Raw genomic sequence first — 21,192 nt, forward strand, 5'->3', positions numbered from 1 at the left:
CACACACACACACACACACACACACACACACACACACTTACTCACTCACTCACACACAGACACACACACACTCAGAGACTCACACACTCCCACACACGGTTATTGATGAGGTAAATGGGGAGGGGGGCAACAAGGGGCACACACTCTGCTGGGAAATGGAGAGAAAGAGAGAGAGAGGGAGAATAAGAGAGTGGAAGAGAGAGGGTGAGGATAGTGGGACTGAGAGAGAAGGACATGCTGGACGGGGACAAAGAGATGGACATCAGGGGAGACAAATAGAAAAGGAAGAAGGAGGCGGAGGACGGCAAAGACGGCGACACTCAGACATGTAGAGTGTGTTGTGGACATGGAGCAGGACGTCCAGCCGAAGAGCTCATAAAGCAAAGGACATAGAGAGGGAGACGAGGAGGAGGAGGACGAGGAGGAGGAGGAGGGTGGGAGGATAGAGGAGGGAATACTAAGATCGTCTCGTTTCTCATGGACCATGGACCGGTGGGACTCACCGGCCCGGAGGGGGATCAAAGAAACGAGATTAGAAGAAGAGTAAAAGGTTTCTTCAGGATGGTTTCACTTGTTATCAGCTGCCGGGAGAACGTCCAACGTAAGAAGAGGGAAATAGATGAACTAGTGCAGATCATGTGTCTAAGACAGTCATGAAATACCACAGTGAGAGACAAAGCACAGTAAGACGAACCTGGAGTCCTGTAGTCTGTCCTCATGAAAGCAGCAAAAGGACAGATGAGTTTTAAATTCCTGTTAAAATGCAGGTTGTGATTGTTTTCTCACAGGTTTTGAGCTTTTTGTCTGGAAACCAGTCAGAAACCAGTGGGTCAGTTGTGTTTTCAGCGGCTCTGTGAAGAGGAGGCTGGACAATGTCGTCTTCGTCCAGGAAATAAATCGACTGAACCTGCAAATGGAGATTTCTGAGGGGAGCCGGCGAAATGATTTCAGGAGTAGTGCGAGAGGAGGAGTCTGCTTGATGATTGGGGTGAGGTTGCGACATCCTGGGATTTTGCTTTCGTCAATACTCAGCTGGAACTTGTTGTAAAGGCCGATCCAACAAGAATCCTTCGTCAAGGTCCCTTCTTATCCACTGGGAACTTCTCTTTAACGCTGGGTTCGCATTCGATACTCGTCCATCCACAGGAAACCTCTCTTTCAGAAACACATCGAGGAGGAGCCGCTTTTTATACGATAGTGAATCTGCTGCAGCTTCTCTGTATCTGCCACGATTCTCTCTTCAAGGCTTTTTGTCCAACTTGAGTTTTGGATAACCAAACTAAAATAACATGCCAGGTTTGATATCCACATGGATCTTCTTTTAAAAGTTTAATATCCTTCTGGAACTCGTCTCCTTTAACCTCCAGGTAACTCAAGTTAAGGTTAAATCGTCCATCAGGAATTCCTCTCGAAGGAAAGTCTTCCGAAACCTTTTGAAAATCATCTATTAAATGAATTCTTGTTTGGCTGAATTTCCTACACGGGACTAGATGTTGAATTCTCACTATCCATTGGAAACTGTATGAATCTAGAGCCTCTCTTTACGGGTTAAATATCCTTTCACATCTATGATCCATAGAAAAGATAAGACCACTTATCCAACTGGAATCTGGTTTAAAAGCACTACATCCACCAGAACCTCAGTTTCAAGGTCTTTATCAGACAATATCCACCAAGAATTAAGGGGTTGAACCCCCCCCCAGTGGCCTGTCTGCAAGTCCCTGCACCAAAAAGACACTATTCACCTGAATCTAACATCAAGGAACCTGCAATTTCTACCAGGAATGTCTCTTAGGACGGTTGGTCCCCAAGAACGACTACTACATCTACCAGGGTGTAAACAAATTTAAAAGTTTCCCAACTTTCAGCCTACAAGTTCAAAAAAGATCATAAATAATCTGAAGTGATGCAGTTTTTATGGAAACACAGTGACTCTCTCTCTGAACTTTCAAAATTCTACGAAAAACGTTCATGTCGTTGCATTTAATTTTCACTGAGCATCTACAAGCTTTACTGTAGCAACTGCTGGAGCAGGAGTCGCTGCAGCATGGGACTCAGCTGCTTCAAGTCCTGGAAACATGACAGTACCGGCCGCAAAGGTGAGACACACACACACAGACACACACAGACACACACAGACACACACAGACATACTAACCATCAACATAGTGGTTGCTAATCCCTCCAGTCCTGTGTGTTGCCCTTTAGTGACATTAGATAAACGCTGACTCAGGTTCTTTAGGAGACTGTCTGAGGTGACCGTGTGTGTGTGTGTGTGTGTGTGTTTCATACAATCACGTGTGTTTGATGTATGACTTTGACGAGGACAGAAAGTGAAGCATGATGGGACATGGGCGAGAAGAGAGTAAAGTGTGTGTGTGTGTGTGTGAACTTGCTTTTTCCAAACTATGCCCATGAAGAAACTAAAAACCCATGATGATGATGATGGTGATGATGATGCGATAATCAGAATATTATTTTTGCATCCAGAATCACTGTAATTCTTAAAGTTGTGTCCCCATGTTACTTCATGTATCTCATCACATGCATAGTAAAGATTATAGAACTTGTAAAAATCTAAATCTCTGTCTTTACATTCGGTTTCAAATGTTTGATGACTCATCCTGCACTAATTCTGCCTCCAATGTAAATGCACCGCCGGCTGCAAATCTAGGATCCAACATTTATGGCCTCGCTCCAAAAACCATTTAATCAGGTTCAGCGTCTTCCTCCGTTTTCCTCCTGGTCCCACTCATCACTTAAATCTACAGGAGGAGACAAAGGTGGCGGCTACTGTTAACATCGATATTCCTGCAAACAAACATGTACATAAGAGAATTTAAAGGCTTTGACCTCTTTTCCTCTGTGAAGAATCTGTCATCACCACCTTTTTTATGGTTCTTGCATGATGCCCATTATTTCACTGTGACAGCCAGAGATGACAGCATTGAATCTTCCGTCATAATAACTTGACGACCCCCCCTGAACATGTGTGTCCGTGTGTGTGTGTGTGTGTGTGTGTGTGTGTGTGTGTGTGTGTGTGTGTGTGTGTGTGTGTGTGTGTGTGTGTGTGTGCAGGTAACAGAGACGTGTTGGCCAGTCCAGGTTCGTACTTCTTCTTGTCCAACAGTGCAGGTCAGGGTGACGAGTGGCTGAAGAGCCTCAACAAGGGAGTCTGGATCCCTTTCACAGGTACACACGTCTTTCAACTTATACAATTCTTACAAAGGAATATCATAATGCATTTCTGTATCAGAGCCAATATCTGATGATTTAAAAAGACGGCAGCAGAGGCCTGTGTCGTTCTGCTGTGTTAAGGTTTTATCTCCAGTGGATGAAGTGGATCTTGTTGGTCTTTCCTGATAGGGGTCTTCGGTCAGCGCCTGGAGGAGACGGTGCTCTATGAGCGACGCTATGGGCTGCGTTTGGTTCCTCTGGTGGTGGAGCAGTGTGTGAACTTCATCCGGGAGCGAGGCCTGCAGGAGGTGGGCTTGTTTCGCCAGCCAGGACAGGCCAGTCTGGTGAAAGAGCTGCAGGAGGCGTTCGATGCCGGGGAGAGACCGTCGCTCGACAGGTACAGTCCCTCTTTCTGTCTGAGCTGTTTTCAGATCGTGAGTTCTTTAAAGGGGTTTAGTGAAATGAGTCTGCTCAGCTCTGTGTGTTTGGTCTGCAGTAGCACAGACGTCCACACGGTGGCGTCTCTGCTGAAGCTCTACCTCAGGCAGCTGCCGGAGCCTCTGGTTCCTTACGGCTGCTACCAGGACTTTCTGTTATGTGGACAGACGCTGAAGAGTGACCACACACAGGTAACAGCTCAGGAGGCCGTCAACATGTCGGTTAGTTGTGCTCCTGAAAGAATTCTGTAATGACCTCTAGTGGTTTTACTTCTTACTTCGCTGCAGGGATGTACAAGTGAACTGGACCCTGAAGTCTTTTCATCTTGTTCTTTCTCTTATTCTCCACCTCTTCATCCTCACTCAGGGTTTGGGGGAGCTGCGGAGTCTTCTTCACGATTTGCCAGTTGCAAACTTTAACCTGCTCAACTTCATCTGCCAGTGAGTCGCCCTCCCTGTTTGTTTAGTTAGAAAATAACTGAAGGAAAAAGTGGATATAAACGCAGGTGTAAATGTTTGTGTGCAGGTTTCTGAATGAAGTGCAGAGTTTCTCTGGCAGCAACAAGATGAGCGACCAAAACTTAGCCACAGTGTTTGGGCCAAACATCCTCCGAGGCAAAGCTGAAGACCCACAAAGCATCATGGGAGGTAGAGAGATCAGCTGACCCCCAGCACTGATGTAGCATATCACACAAAGGGTCGTCCAGGACCATGGTTCTCAGGTCTTTATCTCTGTGTTCCAGGTGCAGCGTTAGTCCAAGTGCTGATGTTGGAGCTCATCAGAGAGCACGAGTCTCTGTTTGCCAAAGTGTCCCCCCCCCTTTCCTCGTATACACCTGAAGGTTCGCATGCATCGCCCAGTGCTCTGAGGCACCCTCGTCTTCGCCAGCTGTCCATGCCTCTCATTGCAGGACAGTCCACCAGCGACGCACAGAACCACAGGTACAACACAGAGTAGAGCCATTTTATCAGATGCTAATTTAATATGATCATATGTAGGTTTATGACTACTCCAATTCTACGCCTTTGTCCAACTGGATATGTTAGATCTATATTACATGAAGTCAAGGTTAGTACGTCACCTGGGACGAATCCACAATCCTTCCTGTCCATCTATACATCTGTCACAGATCTTTCTCACCCACCACCTTCTCTGCCTACATTCAACATCTTACCACATCCACCCATGCTCATTTTAAACACTACTTTAAATGACAATAAAGAGTTTATCATCTTGAAATCTCTGAGCCCTGTAAGCTCCAGACAGCACCTGGAGAAGTGAGAGATGGGAGAGGTTTAACCAGGACTTAATGAAACGAGTATAGAGGGGGTAAACAGAAGAATTTAGGACAGGATGTGTAGGCTTGACTGTGCTACTGACACCATATTAACTTTATATTTTGATAGGCAAAGATTAAATACTTGCATTTGTTAAAGTTTCACCTACAAGTCTTGTAATAGTAGAAATCTCATCTTCCTTCCAGTAGCTGTATCTATGGTGCTGCCGCCCACCCAGACTCGTCCTGGGCCCAGAAGAGACTCCTCGGCCATCGCTACACCTCCTCCCACCCAGAGAACTGCTTCTACCCCCTGCCCTCCTCCAGTCAGCCCCCACAGCATCAACCGGACAGACCCGTATATCACCAGGATCATGCTGGTGAAGGATCATTCTCCTCAAATGTACAAGCTTCTGCAACCAGCCTCCAACTACAAGCCCCTCTGCCAGACAGCTCCAAGCCCAGACTGGTGCTGGTGGACTGGACAAAGCCGTGGCCCGGTCCAGCAGAGGCAGATTTCTGGAGCTCTGGTGCTGCAGACAGAGAAGGTGCAGTGCAAGATGCAGCGAGTGGGGGGAGCAGTGAGGCGCAGGAGGACAGCACCACCTCTGCCTACGACAACCTGGACAGAGTGTCTTCACACCAAAGGCTGGAGGACGTCACTGGTGAACATTTAGAAACAAATGATCCAGGAGACGCTGTTGGAACTTGTGAAGAGAAGGAAGAGCCAGAGGAAGCTGGGCAGAGAAGGGACTCCTCGTCATGCTCCTCCTGCGAAGTTCTGCCATTGGACGAGAGCACCGGCGCTGTGGAGGCTGTTAACACCGACATTTCACCAAAGAAACCTGAGAGCTTATCACCAAATCAGGCAGCAGAAGAGGAAAACAGTGATCATGGTGATCATGAAGACATCAACAATAACAATGATGAAGATAATGACGACAATGATGATGAGAGCGTCCACCATCTTAACTCCCCAGCCTCTGCACTCAGTGTCAGCCTCATCAGCACAGGCAGCTCTGAGGTGTTCCTCCCCTCCGGTCCTCCATACGTCCAGGGGCCTGTAGATCCACCGCAGCCCTGGGAGGCTCACTCGGCCCTGGGCAAGCTGCAGCAGCAGATGGCCCAGCAGAAGGCCGAGTACCAGGCCAGGATACAGAGGTGAGACAGTTCGTTTACAGTCTTTACTTATTTGCACCAAACAGATTGAATGCACATCATACAAACTGACTCCAGCCTTATTTTAAAAGTGCGGTATGTTAGCCATGTTTGCTTAGAACCCAGTGTCAGTGACATGTTGTGTGTGCTGCAGGTTGGCGCGCTGTAATGACGTCCTTGAGCGGCAGGTGGCGGTACTCCGGGTCAGTCTGCAGCAGCAGAAGCGAAGCCAAAGCGTCACCGAGATCAAGATACGCAACGTGGAGCGAGCCAAGGCCGACGCAGACCGACGAAACAACACAATGCAGAGAGAGATGGAGCAGTTCTTCCAGATGTATGGAGAGAGCCGAAGAAGAGGAGGAGGAGAGGAAGGAAGAGGAGGGGGGAGTCTCTAAAAAGAAAAGAGAGAAATGATTTCACATGTTTGGAATAGTCAGAGGAAGATAGACAGGAAGGGAGAGAAGAAGATGATGTCGGCAGAAGATCCAACTTCACGTTGAACATTAAGGCTTCAAATCCTGAAGGAAAACAGTAATACAAGCTGTGATCCATGAGACAGTCTGAAGAAATGAGACGGCAGTTTGAGACGTTGTCTTCCTTGTCTGGATTTCTCCACTTGCAGGCTGATGGATTAGTTGAGTGCAGAAACTGTTGAACTCTGCAAATTCTCAAAATTCTTTATGCAAACTGCGTCTTTCAAGGACCTGAGGGGAGAAATTCTTCAACATGAGCCTTTGAGATGAGAAACCACATTATTCCAACTGAATTCATTCCTGAACAACTGGTGGAAACTGAAAGTGAGACCAGTCTATAAGACCGTCAGGATGTCAGGGCTGCTACAGCCCACACTACAACACTTTATCGTACCTGTTGACAGAGGGGATCACTACCTGGAGAGATCTGACTGGAATGCATGTCAGAAGCAGAGGGTTCGGTCCAGAGGTCGAGATCCGAGTCGGTCCACTTCCTCCCTCACTCCCTGTTTTCTGCTCACACTCAGAATTGTCTCCAAGGTTCTCAGACAACGAGCGTGTCCTGTTTTCTCGGCTAAAACACAATCAAACATCTGATGTTTACTGTCTCAGTGTCCAGAGCATTTCAAGAAGAAAGGACAAGATGAATCTCAGAACTATGGTGAAAAAACAATGAATTCATTTCTGACAAAAAGGGTTGCGGACCCAGTTCTAAAAGATATGAGGGGCAGCGAACTCATAGTGAAGTAGTGTAGTCTGAAGAGGGAGAACTAGAGAAAACTGGGATCTTCCAGAGAGGTCGATGAGATCAAACATCAAATGAGTTGGTATTTAAAGATTTCTGGATGATTTCCCACAGGCTTCTTTTGCTATGATAATAATAATAATAATAATAATAATAAGATATTGACTGGATGCTACATTAAATGTTTTGTTTTTCCAGAAACCTGCAGTGCAGGAGGTCCTTCTGAAACAGTTTGTGAGCAACAGACGTCACAAAGACTCAACGTGTACAACGATCCTGTCAATCATCTGTTCACTGTGCATGACGACAACTTTCAATAAAATACAAGAGAAAGTGTTTTCCACACAGAAAAAGATCAGTAAATGTTTTCAGTGTATTTGAGCCTGGTTGGTTTTAAAGCTACAGATCATCTCTTCACTTGGTATCACTGAAGGATTCAAGAATACAATTTTATTATTATAATCTAAATCGCACATTTTTTACAAGATTATTCCCAATCACATGATCATTACCATCATGAAGTCAGAAAAATACTTCATGCATAGTTTAAAAAATATTGTTCTGGGCATCTCTGCAACGAAGAGGACTATAGACACTTCATTGTGATGTCATCATGTTATATGATGTCATCATCATCACTATGAAGGTATATGATGTCATATAATGTGTCTGATGATGTCGTACAGTGGGTCTGATGATGTAATAGTGAAAACTGAAGGGGGCAGTAATGCAACGCTTGGGATGCCAGCTGCCGTCAAAGAAGAAGAAGAAGAAGAAATAAGTCATGTTCTGATGTAATGCATAAACTTTTCCTACCAATGAGATCAGAGTCACAAGCTACAACTTATATTTATATATTTATTAATGTATATATAAATATATATAAGACCTGATGGTACTGGATGTCAAACTGTTGCCCTCTAGAGGCTGAACCAAATTCCTGCAGATGATTGGGAAATATTCATACGATAGAAATGGTTCAACTAGAACTGATTTGCTTTGTCAAACTCTGAGGAACACAGCGGTGATGGTGCAGTGAAAAAAAAAAAAAAAAAAAAAAAAAAAAAAAATCACACATTTATCAAACCACAAATGTGATGAGACTGACATTTATTTTCAATTTCCAAACTGTTTTGGCAAAAGGGAAATAAACCAAATACAAACTGTATAAATCAAGTAAAATGTCTCAAACAGTAACTGGAAGAAATTCTGAACAGATAAACAGAGATTTAATCTCTTTGTGCGACGTCATCGTACAGAGGAAATTTAGAGGTGTCGCTTCAGTCAGGGACAGATTTAAAGGGAACAGCGTCACTTACACACAAATAAATCACTTGTGAACACAAGCTATAAAACATGTAACCGAGGAGAAACAGTCATATTCTTATTTACAGTCGCTGGGTCGAGAGCTTGTTTTGTTTTGTGTCCAGCTTTAGTTTAGTTCACGTGAAAAAGGGAACAGGTGGTGACACGTTCACTCCATTAAAACACAAACTCTTCCACTGCTGGGTCACGTTACACACGGACAGACTCTACTACCAGAAAATAGACTGCTTCCACATGATAATTGAAAGTGCAATAACAACAACTACCCGCCTGCGTTTTCATTATCAGAGTGAACCTCAACTCACTGCAAACTCTACGAACCCTCAAATAAACCATCTGACAGTGACCTTGCATATAAAAATCAATAACTAGCTGCAAAGCTGGCACTGTAGAAACATCCCACATCTCGGTAGCCGGAGCAATCACTGAACAATGCAGTGGTTTATAAATTAAATCATATATTTCGGCTTCTTTTGTTTTTGCGAGGTGGGATTTTTTCTTCTTCAGTGTTTCCTGTGAACTGTGGCGACTGAATTCACCTTTAAAATCAAAAAAACTAAAGCAGGAGAGTTTGTGTGTGAAGCTCTTTCGCCTTCTTCTGAGTAAAAAAAATGAAATTAGAGTAAAAGCTCACTGCAGAAACAGCCGGCGTGCACAGCGGCTCTCTCTCTCTCTCTCTTCAGTCAGTGCACACAGCACAAATCAAATCATCAAAAACAGAAATCCTTCATATTTGCAGGTAGAAAACAGAGGCAGACGTGACTGAGCCGGCTGCTGTTGGCTTTGAAGTAGAGTCCAACCGATTTAATGGTTGGGCGATAGAAATCAAAGGAGATGAGCCTTTTACCGACACATCGGTATCTGCGTTTGTGTTATTTTACAGAGTTATTTTTAAATGCAGAAAATAAGTGCATTTTGTTGTATTTCAGTTTTTTTTTTTCATAGTTATTTATAATAATTGTTCAATTATTTAGAAATTATGGTCAAGCTATAAAACATCAAGCCTCGGTAACATTTCTTTGTCATACGAGTTTGATGAACATCCAAATGAGCCAATTTAAAAAAAATAAATATATCGACCGTTACCTCTGAAATCTTTTTCTCCCCCATGTCGGTTGGACTCTACTTCAAACCCTCTTCTTCATTTGCATTATTTAAGGAAGCAGCTCGTCAACTTGACTTTTACAAATTCACACACCAGGTGGGAACTTTTTTCTCCTTCTGATCCCGAAAAACTAAAAGTAAGTTCAGTGGCAGGTAAAAAAAAAAAAAAAAATCTATACATTAAAACATTATTAGAGATGAACTGTAACACAAAACAAATCAGTGGAAACGTTTCAGTGAGCAGCAACCTGCCAAATTACCTGAGTCAAACGATTTTTTTTTTCTGTATTTTTTTGTTCTTTTCAACTATGAATCTACACTGAAGGAATTGGTTTTGCTTCTGGTCTCCTCTCTGCTTAGTGAGATGAACCCTTTGAGAACAGGAACGAGAGGTTTTTGGGATCAGATGTTAAACCAACAGCAACATGTTGGTTTGCAGAGTAACAGGAGAGCAGGTTTGAGTCGGGCCGAGTGGGAATAAAGTGCGTTTTACAGAGAATCATCTTCAACCTCAGCTCGACTTTTTCTCAGGGAATAAATCCGACAGTATCCCTCCGTGTCGTTTGGACTCGGGGGGGGGGTTCGGTTCAGTATTTTCAGTTGACGTCAACATGCAGCAGACACATGTAACAGTTAGAAGAGTGACGAGTAAGAGAAATGTTTGATTTTACAGCTAAGCAGCACAGTAACTACGTCAAAACAGCGCGGATGGGAAAGCTGTGAAGATGTTGGACAGCTCCGTGTTTGTCTGGTGCTGCTGCTAAAGGTCCCATGAGATAGTCTTTAATGTATAAAAGACCACTGTGATGCTCTGGTATCGACCAGCACACAAATGTATTGATCTGATGCCACATCTTTAAAGTATATTAGTGTCACCAAGGTGAAAGTGCAATTTTCTTTTCCCGGGAAATTACTTCTTTTACTTTTCTCGCAACTTTTATGCGAGTTTATGTCACTAATTTAGAAATTATTTACAAAAGGGAAGCAACGTGTACCGTATTCAAGACTCCAGCGGTCACAATGGTTTCGTAACATCTCTTTAGCGACGTCACTGCGTTCCCAGATCTTTACCGTGGTGAATACGCTGTGTCATGCTAACAGGAACGATGTATAAAACTATTAAAACGAGCAGTGTTGCTGTAGTCGTAGTAAGATGGTGGATGGTGTGACTGTGGGTTCAGAGATACCTGGTAACAACACGGTGGGTTTTTTATTTCATGGGACCTTAAGCGGCTTCCACAGACTCAGAAGCCAGAGGGCGTCAGGACGTTCATGTCTCTGGGTTTGAGCTTGTGAGGTCGCGCTCCCTGCCGACGACCTTCCACCGTGGGGATCTCCATCTTGGGAGGAGCCACCTTCTGAGGGTCGGTGCCGTCGGTCATCCGCGTGGCCTGGGACTTCATCACCTCCATGGGGGTCGGCTTCTGGGCGCCACGGTACGCCTGCAGAGCAAAGCCTGCTGGGAGACGAGAAGAGGAGAAACCAGATTCTCAAATCTTTTGGCAAAGATACATCAGCTTTCTGTATTTGTTATGTTTCTGTGGTGTGTTTGGGTTTATCAGGGAAACAGGAGATTGTTGGTAGAAGATCATGTGAATGTGTTTTATTATGTTCAACACACTGACACAACGTTCTGTCACTTAAACATTCAGTGTGCACAGCGACCCAAAGGACACCCGCGGTTATTTTATCACCACGGAGGAGGAACGCAGGCTAAGCTAGCCGACGTTAGCATTTCCGACGGTCCCTAAATGCACCTCGTGCCATTTTGGGATGAACTATCCCTTTGAAGTTTATTCTGAATGTATTTTATGATAGTGGCAATAATCAATGGCAGCAGAGTCTCAGAGCCAATAATAATACCTGTTCAAAAAATGTATATTTTAATTCCTCAAACTAAATATCTGTTTTATGTCTGTGTGTTCTAGTTAGAATAAGAAATTGCTGCTAATACATCAACATAAACTATTAAAGCTGATAACTGACAGTATCTGAACATCACAAGGGAAGGTGCTCCGTCGCTTCACTGCTTCGGATATAAATGTTAATATTTTTTGCTATTCATGCAGCAATGTGAATAATAAAAGATAAAAATCACAATTTTGTTATTTACAGAAGTCAAATTAGTTTGTTCAAAAGTCTACAAACCTTTTCTCCTTCGCTCGTAAAACTAAACCCAAAACAAACTTCTGTCACGTCTCTTCAATCACTTACCTAAAGTCATCCTGGGAAAAGAGTTTCTCAGTTTCCAAACCGACGGAATCGTCCAACATGTGAAAATCTAGACTGAGTTTCTCATCTTCATGGATCTGGATCTGACTTTAAATCACTGACATGCTGAGAAACTCTGCTGCAAAAGCAAAGAGCTTCACAGACCATCAGCTCTAGATGTTATTCAGTGTTTACTGTCGGTCTGAAGGTCATTTGTTCAACTATTAACCCAAATCCTGAACAACACCCCCCCCCCGTGAGTGTCTGTTTATGGTCGAACAAACAGGAGGGAGTCTGTGTTTATTTGAGCTTTAACTGGACTGTTCTTCTTCAGAGGCCGGAGACAAACAGGAAGTTGTGTCTCGCTGTGAAGTTTACCTGCAGGTGACGAATCTGATCCCAGGTCAGAGGTCGACTTGTGGATGAAGGGACGAGTCGTGAACACGCTCCACTTCTCCACCGTGCCTACGCCCGTTTCTCCTCCCATGTCCATGCTGCTGTTGGAGGAGCTCATACTGACCTCTGACCCCGAACTCCCAAACCAGCTCCTACGAAAAAACACAATAAACAAACAGTGTGTAAAGTTGACCCAGTTAACGATGTCCAGTTGTTTTTAGGTCAGGATGGAACAGACTCCAACGGGATAAAGGAAAACAGGAGAGTGAAAATGTCTGTTTGTACCTGCGTTCACGTTTTGGGGAGTTGTGAGGCGTGTTGGATGGAGTGGACTGGGCCGAGGAGTTTGGCCGCTCTTCTCTTGCCTCCATACTCTGGATCTGTAGTTTCTAAAGAGCAACAAAAGGAATCTTCAGTTTTAGTGTTTGAGGAGGATCAGTAAAATCATGGTGGTAAATTTCATCTTGATGGACCCGGGCTTTAACGAAATTCATTTGAATCGAGGTGACATATCTCAAGATGTCCTGCAGATACATTAAGACATATTACTACCGTCAGTAAATCTAAAGATAACATGAATAATCTGTTTCTTAGAAAAAATAAACAGCTGAACAGAGTTTTATTGTCTTTTGTGTCTTCCAACTTAAATTAGACTTCAAGGAGTTTTCTGCAGGAATGTTTTTTCTGCCTGAACACTCATAAATATCAAGTATCAGCTTCATCTTGGTTGCAGTGTGTATATATGTGGTGACGTCTGTGTGATCAGGTTTATTAGGTTTATTTGTTCACCTGGAGGGATTCGGGCATGCGGTGGTGGAGCCTCGTCTCCTCCGCGGTGAGGCCCTTGTGGGGCGTGTAGCTGCTGTCGGTGAGGCCCGCCCTCTGCTCAAACCTGTACACACTATCCTGGGTCTGCTCTGAGACAGACAGAGAGAGAATATTTAAAATCAATAACGATAATAAGTGACAAAAATCCAACATTAAAACCAGCTGGACATTCTGAACAAAAAGGTGACAAACATCTACAGGATCTTGTTACACAACTCGTAACTGCAGAAGGTATCTCTCAGCTTTTCCCATTTCCAAAATAAGTAAATAAAAATTATTAATTTAACCTTATTTTAGGGTTTTTTAAAGATCATATTTACAGGACATTTTCAGTAATGATGTAGCTGATATGACTGACAGGGCTTTCTCCACACACTGGGTTTGTCTGATTTAAGAAAAACAACTGCAGTCAACCTTAAGTCTTACAAGCTCATATCTCCTCTCAGTGTTGGAGCCCTGATAGAATACATGGTAGTTCGTTCTCAGCCAAAAGGAACTGGGTCAAATAGTACAAGCTTCTCTGTATATAACTGTAATTATTAACTTAACATACTGGTGATGAGGGAATGCATGATGACGGAAGAGGCCTTGGTTTTCACTACGCCCGGTGACCTGGTGAGGGCGCTGTCCGGCAACGTAGGCTGACTCACTGCACCGCTCTCATCCTCCTGTTGGAAACACAGAAACGTCATCATCATCACCATCATCGTGTGTGTGTGTGTGTGTGTGTGTGTGTGTGTGTGTGTGTGTGTGTGTGTGTGTCATCACCATCCTCATCGTGTGTGTTCATGTGGCCTGTCTCACCTCAGCCAGCTGTGAGAACTTCCTCTCCGGGATGATGGGTCGTCTCCACAGGTTGTTGATACTGATGTCATTGGGGGGCGTGGACATGGGGGCCTCCAGGTTGTCATCGTAGCTGAGGGCCCGTCGGGTCATCCCGATGGGAAGCCTCATCCCGCCCATCCCGGAACCCTCAATGGCTGTGGACACAAACAGTGATGACAACTTAACAACAGCAAATAATCCTGGATCAGAGTTTTCAGTTCAGAGAGAAATTAGTTTCTTATTTAAATACATTTGGAAAAACACATTTGACGAGATACCAGAGAATAGAAACAGGATATACAAGGATATATACAAGTTGTTTAAGTTGCATATCAAACTATACAGTTGTGGAGATCTTTACGTTTGCTAACAAGTGCAAAGAAAAGACGACAATCAAGGATGAATTGATATTGTTTAAATATATATTATTACTGAAGTGAAGGAACAAGGCAGATTATCATTCTAATTTGTCACAAATGCTGAAAGTTACAGCCGATGTGCAAACTGAGACTCACACAGGTTTGAACGTCAGAGTCTAACCCAAAGTTTTTCTTTCTGTATCTATAATTTACACAAGTCCCCTGAACGCCTCACACGCAGCTGCAGCTCCAGGAAACACTCACCTGGTAAATCCCCTGAGCCAGACATGCTTTCAGAAAGACAATGAACAGGTCCAACCAGGACAGGACCTGGAGGAAAAGATTTCAAACAGTTAAATCTACAAACAGGTCGGATAATGAACGTCCATCTTTCCTCCCACAGCCGCAGTGAACACAAGATGCAAACACAAGATGCAAACACAGACCTAAATAAGACGGATGGTGATCAGGCTCCTTTACCTTTCTGCTACGAAACTGCAAACTGCTAAAGATGGAGTGTTGGCAACGTTACAGCGGAGTGTTGGAGACACACAGAAGCCTCTGGCAATGCATTGTGGGTGAGCAGCAAGGCCAGGGAAGCAACTGTGGAGACACAAGAGGTCAAAGGTCAAACATGAGACATGTCACCTATTCAACTTTGAGGCAGACCCTCGTTATACAGAGTTTGGAGAATATCCAGTGACAAGATGTTTAAAATGTGAATTGTATAAATAAAGAAATGTAATTTAAAATTTCAATTGATCGTACGCACTTGACATTTTTTGAGTAGATATCTTCTATAGTTGATGTTAAAAGAATAAAATAAAAATAAACACATTGGTTAAAAAATATGTTACAATATCGGTTTGTATTTTTGATCCATTTCCACAGATAAAGCAGATTATGTGGTGTTTTAACCAGCGGAGGCTCTGCAGGATTACTCCAGAGGCAGATTACAAGAGACCAGCGGCTGCAGCATCACTCACACACACACACACCAGAGGTTTAACTTCCACTGTCTGAGGCGGAGAACAGGATTCACACAGTCGATATACAGGCAATTCAATTCGGAATATGTGTAAAAACGTGTATACATCATTAAACCTTCTGAATAAATGACTCACAAGATAATGTGAAGTGCACATGTACACACAGATATGTAGAAATACCACCAGCATCCCTGAACAGTAATGAATGGATACATTGAAATATGTGATTGTGTAGCATTGGTTAATTAAATAAACTGAGACTTCCACTTAACCAATATATTGTTTAACTGAGATATATTATGTGATTAATAATTTACTGCATCACAGAGTCTTAATAAAACCAGGTAACTGAACTGTTGGTGCTGACACTGACCAGGACCGAGGCCACAGACCCGCACGAGCCGAACCTCATTCAAATATTGGGCATTTTAAGGTTTTTTTTCACAATAAGGTCGATGAGGGACGTTATTGTCGGCGACGCCATTAGGATAAACGTGTTCAGGAGGGAAACGCTGATCAGCCATTTTAAAACCTTATTGTTTTAACTGAAACAACATCTGCCCGTTGAAACGTGTCATCCCGAATTCAAGAGGGAACGCGGACAATTCGCCAAATGGCTAAAATCGCGTGTTAGCAGTTCCGAGCGTCGACGGGGAAGCGTCGCGTTGTTAAATCGTGTGCCGGGTCAATGGGGTCTGGAGGCCGCAGAGAGAGCGGGTCAGTCCGGGGCTGAAGGACGACGTGATGCCGCCGAGATGGCGACTAACGGCGGGCACCAGCACTGAGCAGTCCCGGTGCTCTAGCGGTAGTTTCTCTCACCCTAGAGGGATGGCGTCTTCACAGGGAGCACTGGGACGCGGGCGACCATCCGACCTCCGCTGGACCGGGACGAGAAGCAGGACGGAGCCGCCGAGGAGCCGCCATCACGATCCGGTTCTTCAGGGACGGGTCTTCGTTCAGGGACGAGACTACGACGCTGCTCCCGACAAGTATCGCGAGAGTTGAGCTGAAACGGGAAACTGTGTTAAAGGCCCAAAACACGATATAAATATAAAATATAAAGTATACAGTTTACAATATGCAATATGCAATATAAAGTATAAAGTATAAAGTATAAAATATAAAATGTAAAGTATAAAGTATAAAGTATAAAGTATACAGTATACAATATGCAATATGCAATATAAAGTATAAAGTATACAGTATACAATATGCAATATGCAATATAAAGTATAAAGTATACAGTATACAGTATACAATATGCAATATGCAATATAAAGTATAAAGTATAAAGTATAAAGTATAAAATATAAAATGTAAAGTATACAATATAAAATGTAAAATGCAAAATATTACATATTACATATTACATATTAAATATACAATATACAATATACAATATACAATATTAAATATTAAATAAGTGCAAAATAAACATCCTGCACTAATATTAAAATAATTCCTTTCTTATTATAAACTATAACATAATATATACATTAAAAAAAAGCCTATATTCTTATAATGTTTAAATTATTATCATTATAAAAAACATACTTTTGGTTTCCATAAGTATTTAAAACAAAATAAAATATTCTTTGGATCCTTTGCCTTACATTTATCACATAGACTAGTTATTATAACTCTATCACCAGTGTCTATTTGTTCATCTATTTTACTCTATATATATATATATATATATATATATATATATAGTTTGAATACATCTACTTATGATAAAATAATAAAAGTAAATACAAAAACATTTTAAAATGTACTTCAATATAAGTTTAAATAAGAGAAAGCACTGCAACAAATAAAATCTACCTCTCTCAGCCCCGGGTCCTCCTCCCTCAGCCCCGGGTCCTCCTCCCTCAGTCCCGGGTCCTCCTCTCTCAGCCCCGGGTCCTCCTCCCTCAGCCCCTGGTCCTCCTCCCTCAGTCCCGGGTCCTCCTCTCTCAGCCCCGGGTCCTCCTCCTCCCTCAGCCCCTGGTCCTCCTCCCTCAGCCCCTGGTCCTCCTCCCTCAGCCCCTGGTCCTCCTCCCTCAGCCCCGGGTCCTCCTCCCTCAGCCCCGGGTCCTCCTCCCTCAGCCCCGGGTCCTCCTCCCTCAGCCCCGGGTCCTCCTCCCTCAGTCCCGGGTCCTCCTCCCTCAGCTCCGGTCCCTCCCTCCAGCCTCCACCTCCTCACCGGAGCTGTGCCTGATATGCAAACCGAGTAGCAGACACCTCCCTCCGCAGTTCAGGCTGAACTTTCAATGGACGTACTCCTCTAACCGGACTCTTCTAACCGGACTTTCTTCTCCCGTTTGCCCGCCAGAGGAGGAAGTGAAGCCCGGGGCGGTTCACCTCACCTCTCCGCTGAAACTGCGACTCATCCCGGGGAACCTGTGGAGGAGGAATACCTCCATTTAAACTTCCGGAGAAACTTCCTGCTGCTGGTGTTATTCTCCCGTCGCGTCGGGTCTGATCCTCCCATCGACCACCATGTCTCTCCGGACCAGCCAGAAGACGACCAGCACCTCCTACCGGACCGTGAACGTGGCCCCGCAGGAGCAGGTGTCTACCACCTCCTACCGGACCGTGAACGTGGCCCCGCAGGAGCAGGTGTCTACCACCTCCTACCGGACCGTGAACGTGGCCCCGCAGGAGCAGGTGACCAGAACCGCCTACCGGACCGTGAACGTGGCCCCGCAGAAGCAGGTGACCGGCACCCTGATCTCCGCCGGGTCCCTGTCCCCGCAGAACGACTACTCCTACGAGCAGGTGCGGTACCTGGTGCCGGTGCAGCAGGGCCTGCAGCAGCAGCACCACCAGAACTTCATGATGATGCCGCAGCAGGTGATGCAGCCCATGATGCAGCCCATGATGCAGCCCATGGTGCAGCCCATGATGCAGCAGATGGTGCGGTGCGTGTCCCCCATGTACCTGCAGACCCTGCCCCGCCAGCAGCTGCTGAGCGTCAGCAGCCAGGACTCCGACATGTACGTGCAGCAGCAGCAGACGGTGGAGGTGAGGCCCGAGGTTCACACAGAACCACAAACATCACTATTATGATTATTATATCTGCTGTCAGAGGCAGAATGTGACACGAGTCAAACTCCCATCTACAGTGATCATGAATAACAACAGACAGAGTAAGGACTTAGATTTACCAAACCACTTTATTAACCCGTTATATTATCAAATGTCTGTTAATTACCATGTTATGAAAAGTTAAATAATTACAAATTTATTGTATTATTAAGATCAATGTCATAGACTACATTAATATACATAGTAATTTGGTTTTCCACCATAGAACAGAAAAATATATACACAATCTATTGACAGAAACATAGACTCGTATATGAGGTGTAATGCACATACATATGTTTGCTTTGGCTTATGTTTTATCAATATTTATCTATTTCTATTTCTTATAATCCTCTAAACCCTCTTTCCCCTGGGATCAATACTATTTATTAATAATAAGTATTTCTGATTGATTTTGAAAATCACGAGGTAAAATGACTCAAAATAGTTAAGTTAAGTAAAATAAACACAGATATTTGCAGATAATTGAGTCAATTTTGGCTGAAACTTGGTTAAAGTGGAAAAACTTCTGTTATGAATTAGAAACTATGAATTAAAGGGGTGCTCGTACTGTAGGTTTATCATCTTTGTGCTGGTTTACATCTCAGTATCCGAGTTTCAGTCTAATTATTCAGTTTTCTGGTTCACTTCTGTGTAAACGGCCTCAACGTGGATTCAGAAGCAGCTTGTTTCATTTGTTGAGCTCTTAAAATCAGATTTAGTCTCTGGAGTTTACAGTTGAATGTGAGCAGCCCTCCCTCCACACTTCTCTTTTGGATTTCCTTCAGTGGTCGTCGCTCTGTAAGCGTCACCATCTGCACATCTGCCCACATCTGCAGCTTCTGTTCGTGAGTGCAAGCCTCAGCCAGTGAACAGGGACACACCCTCCTGTAGATCAGGGGCTCGTCAGTCAGAACCAGTTTGAGTTGTAAGAGAAGTGCATTCGAGTGCAGACTGAAAACATGTGGAGTCACGGTAACATTAATGAATGTTGTTCTTATGGCCTTGACTTTTACTGTTTCTGGTTAGGTTTGTGCTCTAAACCAGTCACTCTCTAACCAGACAGCAGGTTTATGAACCTGGAGAAAGAATCGTGTCGAACTTCTTTGGTCAGATTCTTCTCATTTTAAGTCAAACTGCTTATTTCACCCTGCGTTTCTCTTTGTTGTTGCAAAGCAGCTTAGTTTGAACTACAACAGGACGATATCGGCCAAAGGTTATCGAGATACAAATTTCATATCAATGATTATCACAATAAATGTCTCTTTATTATTACTGTTACGTTTAAAGACGGATTTCTGCACCTGAGTGAAGGTTGTGGTTTTAAACTCGATCAATTATGTGTTGTAACTCTGTATTATAAGCACTATAACAATATATTGGACTCTTGCTAATGAATTAGAATTACATCACAATGATTAATGATAGTATTTGTAGCCCGGCCCTAGTTTAAGCCCAATAAAACACTGATGCAACTGAGAGTAGAAAAATGGGAGGAGATATCTCCTTTATTCTTCTGTGAGTATCAGTCATGAAACCGAGGTCGTCTGCTGGCGTTTATTTAAATAAATTGCCGTCTCGTCACTTCCTGACTCTACGAGCTCTGGTTCTCTGCTCACATTCTGTGAAGGATTAAGAAGCCACTCCTGCGTTTTACCACTCGACTGATCCTCAGACACTATGGTCACCGCCAAGATGTAATGTGGCGTTCAGTCACAACCACCAATACAAACTGTGCTGCAGCTACTTCAACCTGTTCATGAGCTTTCAGCCTCAGCAGCTCTTTCCCTCAGTTTTCTGCTCCAATCAGTTTGCATCAGTCTGGTGCTGCACCTGCCTCAGTCTCACCAGCCAATATTCAGCACAAAAACAAAAAACAAGTTCTCTGTGTTTCCTCAGATCCTAATTTGATCGAATCTCAGTCTTCTACCGAGCGCAGCAGATTATAATAACCGCGTCTGAAGTTTTTTTCGCTGGTGATTTACTTATTCCAGTGAACTCTGCAGTTTGAGTGTTTGCTGTCGGAGTGAAATGGTCGTGAAGTGTTTGACAGAGACGCGGTGCCACGCCCGCTCTGACTCTGCGGCGGTGGCACACCCTCACTTTTGAAGGACAAACACATTCCTGCACCTGGATGGATTATCTCTGCTGAATTACACTTCAGCGATCAGAGGTCAGACGACTCCTGATACTCTGACATACACTGAGTCCAGCCTGGAGGGGCGGGGACACTGAGTTCTCCTGATGTATTCGGTTCATTGTCTCACGGACAGTATATTAAGCCCTGCAAGAATACCTCATGGTGATTGGCTGGAGGTCTCCTTTTGTTTTGAGTTCAGTATCTACAGTCCGATCTGTAATTGAGGTTTGTGTCTGTTGCTTCAGAGCAACCACAGAAACTTTAATTCTGAAGGGTTAGGGTCGGATCGGTCGCCTGCTTATTCAAAGTTTATTAATATCGAATGTAGCACGTGTCCAAATCGCACCAAATTCAACACTGCACTTTCTTGAGCCCTTAACAACACACACAGGCATGTGAGTCACAGACAGACAGACACAGATATCTGATGAATGATATGATTCAGTGTAGTTTGAACAGATCAGCGTCAGAGTTCAATACAACACTCACATCAAACATTAAACATGAGGGAATACATTTCCAGTGATATCTCAAGTCTCGCTTTTTAAAACAGTTTCTCTTCACTTCGTGCTTCATGGACCAACAGTGTAAACAGTTCCATCCCATTAACTTTACCAGGAAACCAGAATGTCACTCAGCAGAGCTCCGGGCCCAAACGTCTCTTTTATCCAATCAAGC

At 43.8% G+C, this 21,192-nt stretch overlaps 2 protein-coding genes across 4 annotated transcripts; one reads left to right on the forward strand and one right to left on the reverse strand.

The window, feature by feature from the left end:
* The first annotated feature begins 1,987 nt into the window (after positions 1–1,987).
* LOC117774316 (rho GTPase-activating protein 24-like) lies at positions 1,988–6,651 on the forward strand. Of its 2 annotated transcripts, none has more exons than XM_034606648.1 (9): positions 1,988–2,099; positions 3,079–3,192; positions 3,367–3,574; positions 3,674–3,806; positions 3,982–4,055; positions 4,141–4,262; positions 4,358–4,556; positions 5,099–6,052; positions 6,204–6,651. In XM_034606648.1, exons 1-9 carry the CDS (start codon positions 2,048–2,050, stop codon positions 6,442–6,444), a joined length of 2,097 nt encoding a protein of 698 aa, XP_034462539.1. In that variant the 5' UTR covers positions 1,988–2,047; the 3' UTR covers positions 6,445–6,651. The 2 variants fall into 2 exon arrangements, with proteins under 2 accessions (XP_034462539.1, XP_034462540.1); XM_034606649.1 differs by having other exon boundaries at positions 5,102–6,052.
* A 1,711-nt stretch (positions 6,652–8,362) lies between these two features.
* On the reverse strand, positions 8,363–16,297 carry LOC117774442 (putative monooxygenase p33MONOX). Of its 2 annotated transcripts, none has more exons than XM_034606873.1 (9): positions 16,125–16,297; positions 14,774–14,919; positions 14,581–14,619; positions 13,937–14,112; positions 13,686–13,800; positions 13,094–13,221; positions 12,590–12,693; positions 12,287–12,456; positions 8,363–11,153 (listed from the first exon to the last, which is right to left on the reverse strand). In XM_034606873.1, exons 3-9 carry the CDS (start codon positions 14,603–14,605, stop codon positions 10,942–10,944), a joined length of 930 nt encoding a protein of 309 aa, XP_034462764.1. In that variant the 5' UTR covers positions 14,606–14,619; positions 14,774–14,919; positions 16,125–16,297; the 3' UTR covers positions 8,363–10,941. The 2 variants fall into 2 exon arrangements, with proteins under 2 accessions (XP_034462764.1, XP_034462762.1); XM_034606871.1 differs by having other exon boundaries at positions 8,363–11,156; positions 16,125–16,296.
* Positions 16,298–21,192: the final 4,895 nt, after the last annotated feature.

Source organism: Hippoglossus hippoglossus, chromosome 14 (assembly GCF_009819705.1).
Source record: "Hippoglossus hippoglossus isolate fHipHip1 chromosome 14, fHipHip1.pri, whole genome shotgun sequence".
In the NCBI taxonomy this organism is placed as follows: Eukaryota; Metazoa; Chordata; class Actinopteri; order Pleuronectiformes; family Pleuronectidae; genus Hippoglossus; species Hippoglossus hippoglossus.

Bases quoted from the DNA above. Each gene is read 5' to 3' on its own strand.
- LOC117774316 (XM_034606648.1), top strand. From the start codon at position 2,048: ATGGGACTCAGCTGCTTCAAGTCCTGGAAACATGACAGTACCGGCCGC. The intron at 4,056-4,140 runs GTGAGTCGCCCT...GTTTGTGTGCAG, and splicing joins CTGCTCAACTTCATCTGCCA to GTTTCTGAATGAAGTGCAGA. The intron at 4,557-5,098 runs GTACAACACAGA...TCTTCCTTCCAG, and splicing joins AGCGACGCACAGAACCACAG to TAGCTGTATCTATGGTGCTG.
- LOC117774442 (XM_034606871.1), bottom strand. From the start codon at position 14,605: ATGTCTGGCTCAGGGGATTTACCAG. The intron at 14,113-14,580 runs GTGAGTGTTTCC...TTGTGTCCACAG, and splicing joins TGGCTCAGGGGATTTACCAG to CCATTGAGGGTTCCGGGATG. The intron at 13,222-13,685 runs GTATGTTAAGTT...TGTCTGTCTCAG, and splicing joins CATGCATTCCCTCATCACCA to AGCAGACCCAGGATAGTGTG.